Source organism: Silurus aristotelis, assembly GCF_946808225.1.
Source record: "Silurus aristotelis genome assembly, chromosome: 13".
In the NCBI taxonomy this organism is placed as follows: Eukaryota; Metazoa; Chordata; class Actinopteri; order Siluriformes; family Siluridae; genus Silurus; species Silurus aristotelis.
In genome coordinates, this window is record NC_139586.1 from 4,450,759 (window position 1) to 4,455,222 (window position 4,464).

At 38.0% G+C, this 4,464-nt stretch overlaps 1 protein-coding gene across 1 annotated transcript; it reads right to left on the reverse strand.

Annotated features, from left to right (window-relative positions):
* Window positions 1-927: 927 nt before the first annotated feature.
* LOC310735422 (uncharacterized protein) lies at window positions 928-4,464 on the reverse strand. The gene is made up of 2 exons (XM_083558166.1): window positions 4,199-4,464; window positions 928-3,159 (listed from the first exon to the last, which is right to left on the reverse strand). Exon 2 carries the CDS (start codon window positions 3,148-3,150, stop codon window positions 1,264-1,266), a length of 1,887 nt encoding a protein of 628 aa, XP_083414292.1. The 5' UTR covers window positions 3,151-3,159; window positions 4,199-4,464; the 3' UTR covers window positions 928-1,263.

A 4,464-nucleotide genomic window follows, 5' to 3' on the forward strand; every position in this document is an offset into this window, starting at 1 on the left:
TCCGCTTTTGCAACCTTTAAAGTAATGCTGCAGAACTCATGCATCTCTTTTTTGAAGCAGTTACCGCACCTGATGCACAGCATTAGGACTCAACAACATTAGGATGGACCCTTGCAATGCCTGTTCTGAGTGAAACCCATGAAGCAGACAAAAACATGAACATGATGAATAGGACATGTGGATTTGCACGGTTGCATGACGTACAGCTGTTATCACTTAGGGTGTACTCACTTTTGTTGGCAGCTATTTTGACAATAATGGCTGTATGTTGAGTAAATTTCAGAGGACAGTACTGCTATACAACCTGCACATTGACTACTTTAAAATATATCCAAGTTTTATTTCTATAGTATTGTTCCTTGAGAATATATATTAAAAAAGACAATATCGTATTGCCTACTGCACCCTCTATCTAATCTAATGTGCTTCAAGAGACAGAGAATACAAGAGACACTGGAGAGAGACAGTGGTGAGAACAGGAACTAACTTGTCTCCTGGATGTTCTACAACAGCATCTGAAATTAATAATAACTAAAAAAAAAAAATTATAAATACATTTAATATAAATAAAATAAGATGAAACCCTTGTCCTGTGCATTTTATTTTTTAATGCTTTATTGATCCCACAGGAAAATTATTTCTTCGCATATCACAGCAATTTAAAAAGCTGGGGTCAGCCATGTTATACCACTGCTAAAGCACGAGGGGTTAAGGGCCTTGCTCAAGGGCCCCAAGAGTGGCAGCTTGTCAAAACAGATGCTTGAATTTCCAGCCTTCTGAACAGTAACCAGTAGCCTTAAACGCTAAGCTACCACCTGCCCATTTAGGTGCATTTTTTTTTTTTTTACTAATTTTTTATTTTTACTTTTAAACATAAAAAATAAACTTTGTAAAAAATTTACAAAATGCAATACAATATTCATTTCATCTGATAATTAATTTTATTTTAGATTCAAAAACAGTGATTAAAAAGCATGAACTATGACATGAAAAACAACTCAATGCAGTACAATTGTTACACACACTATACATTTTATTTTATTTTTGTATTTTTATTTAATTTGATTTTAGTTTTTTTTTTTTATTTTAGCTTACAAGTTGCACAAAAAATATCATAATAGCATGCTGTTATAATTAATAAACATACATTGTTAAAGCTGACAGTCATAGTGAGTGAAAGTGACAATAGAATGTGTCATTGAGAACGAGTGCAGCTACAGACTAATTATATAAGATGAAATTAACTGTACATTGTACTTTTTTCTAGAGTTTGCTATTAAAATCTTTAAATCTTTTAGTTATGACTGCATGGTTCCTAGTAAGAGTCGTCCCTATTTCCCGCAAAGCCTTGTGTAGACGGTGCAGTGCATAAACACTGGCTATGATCAGAAGAATGCCAGTGACTATAAGAACAACATGCAAAGCCATTAAAAACCCACTGTACAGTCCAGTAGAAGGTACTGTCCACAGGTACACCCAGCGCTGGTGGCGATTATTATGGATAATATCAGGGCCATTAACAAGGACCACCTTATTATAGAATACTTTGGACTTGGCAGCATCAATGTGTACTTCCTTGGTAGTAGAAGCAGTTGTAGAAGAGGGTTGTGAGGTGAAATTATTTAAAGGAGTAGTGGTTCGTGAGAAAGTATCTATAGGGGCATTGCTAGTGGATTTTGTGGCAGTAAAAGATGATGTTTCTTTTGAAAAATGTATGCCTGTAGTGGTATGCCTGTAGTGGTTACAACCCAGGCTGTCACTCGTTAACCCCACGAGTTGTTTGTTATATAAGTGGTCGGGATTATGGCATAATACATCCTGCATGTCAGAAACAATTTTTCGGTTTTCCTTCATCCATTTTGCAATGTCCAGTATACTGCATGTGCAGTTCCACTGGTTTTTCCCAAGAGCAACAGACTTCAATGCAGTGACAGGCACAAAAATATCTCCTGGGAGGTTCTTCAGATTGTTGTTGCTCAGCTCCAGCGTGCTTAGACTGTGCAAATTTCGAAAGATCTTTGCGGAAAGGGACTTGAGCATGTTATCATTAAGTAGAAGTTCCTTAAGAGGGGTTAGAGATGAAAACTGATCTGGGTGTAAATCCTGCAGTATGTTGTTTTTTAACGATAGCTTCACGAGATTGGGTAAGCAGCAAAAGAGGTCCTTTGGTAGCGAGGTAAGCTTCATGTTAAAGTGGAAATTTAAAGTTCTAAGGCCAGTCATGTTAGCAAATAGGTTGGAGGGAACAGTGGTAAGATTGGTGTCATACAAATAAAGCTCCTGAAGTCTTGGCATGCGACCTACTAGCTGGTCTGGCAGCGAGAGTAGAGGATTTTTGTAGAGGGTAAGTTTAGTAAGGTTTGGTAGATAGTACAAGGTCTCTTTTGGAATATAACTAAGTCGGTTGCTAGACAGAGTCAGGGTTAACAGGGAGGGCATGTGCCAAAAAAGTCGAGGAGGGATTTCTCGGATTTGATTTTTATGCAGCATGAGCAATTTCAGGTTGTTTAGATTATCAAAGGAACCTTCCTCTATAGTCGTCAGCTGGTTGGAGTATAGTATCAGGGATTTGAGTTGCTTAAGGTCTTTGAACAACATTTGAGGGATATTCTGTAGAAAGTTCTCACACAGCTTCAGGTCATACAAGCTTGTCACATTCTGGAAGATTCCGACATCCAAACTTGCAATTTGGTTTTTGCAGAGGTCCAGTGTTCTGAGACTAACCAGATGTTGAAACAGGTCTGCACGCAGGGATGTCAGTCGATTACTGTCAATGCGTAGCTGTTCTAAATTCGGCAGGCTACTGAACACTCCTTGCGGAAGGACAGAGATAGAGTTAGATGACAACACAACTGACATGAGCTGAGAAGCACTATGAAAAGCTTCTGGGTGAATAGTGGCAAGAGAACCCTTCCTAATTCCGATGCGGAGTAGCAGAAAAAGATCCTGGAAACTTCGGGGATTAAGGACTGTTATCTGAGTGTCGGTAAGATTCAGGCGGAAGGTTTGATTAGCTTTTAGGTGTGGGATTTCAGTGATGGCTCCTGTGCATGTCACATCCCCATTTGGTAGGCACACACAGCTACTTGGGCAGGAATGGCTGAGTTGGAGCTGCAATCCAAGAGGCAGTAGAAGAAAAATGACCCACATTCTCTCAGACTGCAATAAAAAAGCACAGAAAGAAAAGATTAGGAAAGTAGACCATACAGAATCCAAACTGAGTTGCAGTATATAAGTAAAGCGTAATTTATTTAGCATAAGCCACACATATATAAAAGCAAAGTAAAATATTGATCCGTAATGTAGCTGCATGACTTCTTTTTGAGTTCTCCCGTAAAACCCGAATGCAACGTTCCCTTCATGGGTTTAGCACCGTTTTAAAACATTAATAGTTAATTACAAAGCCAAAAACACACCAGCACATATCTACCTCACAACACTTATCTCACCCTGCACTGCACCACATTCCATCAGATCCTCTGCTACTGCTCACCTGGTCCTACCATCTCTCACAGTACAAGGAAGACATCCTTTAAGACTCTTTTCTGTTCTGGCACTGAGCTGGTGGAACAAACTTTCACTTGATAGCCACTTGAATCTTTATTTATAGAATCTCTTAAATTTACCTCTTTCAGAAGAACGTAATTGAGCAATTCTTGGAATCAAAAGAGCAGGAACTTGCTCTTCTAATTATATATACTTCTAATTATAACAATCCTAATACTAGTTTGTTATCCTAATCCAGAAACTATTCTTAGGATGATAGTTTATTATATCATCAGTCTAAAAATTATTCTCCAAAAAAACTTCAAAAAATGAAACTTTTGCAGGAGAGAAAAAAGTTAGAAGAGCTCTTCCAGCTAAACTGTATTCTCTCCCGCAAAAAAAAAATAATTTAGTAGTTGAGGCATTGGCCTACATGTAATGGCTTTTGGACCTCAAAGTTGTGGGTTCAAATCCCACCCAGACCAAGCTGCCACTCTTGGGCCCCTGAGCAAGGCCCTTAACCCCATAGCTGCTCAGTTGTATGAATGAGATAAATGCAAGTACTACCCCAATACTTTGTAATCCTAATAATAATGAGCATTTAATGATAAGACACGTCAAAGCGCTCTGGATAAGAACGTCTGTCAAATGTCATAAAAGTAAACGTAAATGTAATAGAAATAAATAAACAAAATAATAAAGGTCTACTTACCTTTTATATCATCATCACACTAATTTGCACTGGAATTATAGAAATTCATGGATATCAGTCTTTACTTTGAGTTTTTCCTAAGTCTCATCAGAGAGTGTTGGTCTTATATAGAGCAACAGTTTGTCATTTGGCTTGTATTAAAATGCACCCAGAACTTCATCAACAGGAGAAAACTGACTGAGAGGATGTCTGAACCTATTTTGATAAGCTGCAAATATGGAACCCACATCCGCTTTTACTGCCTTGAATGTTTCACTGTCATTCTC

Excerpts from the sequence above, each read along its gene's own strand:
- LOC310735422 (XM_083558166.1), bottom strand. The coding sequence starts at position 3,150 with ATGTGGGTCATTTTTCTTCTACTGCCTCTTGGATTGCAGCTCCAACTC.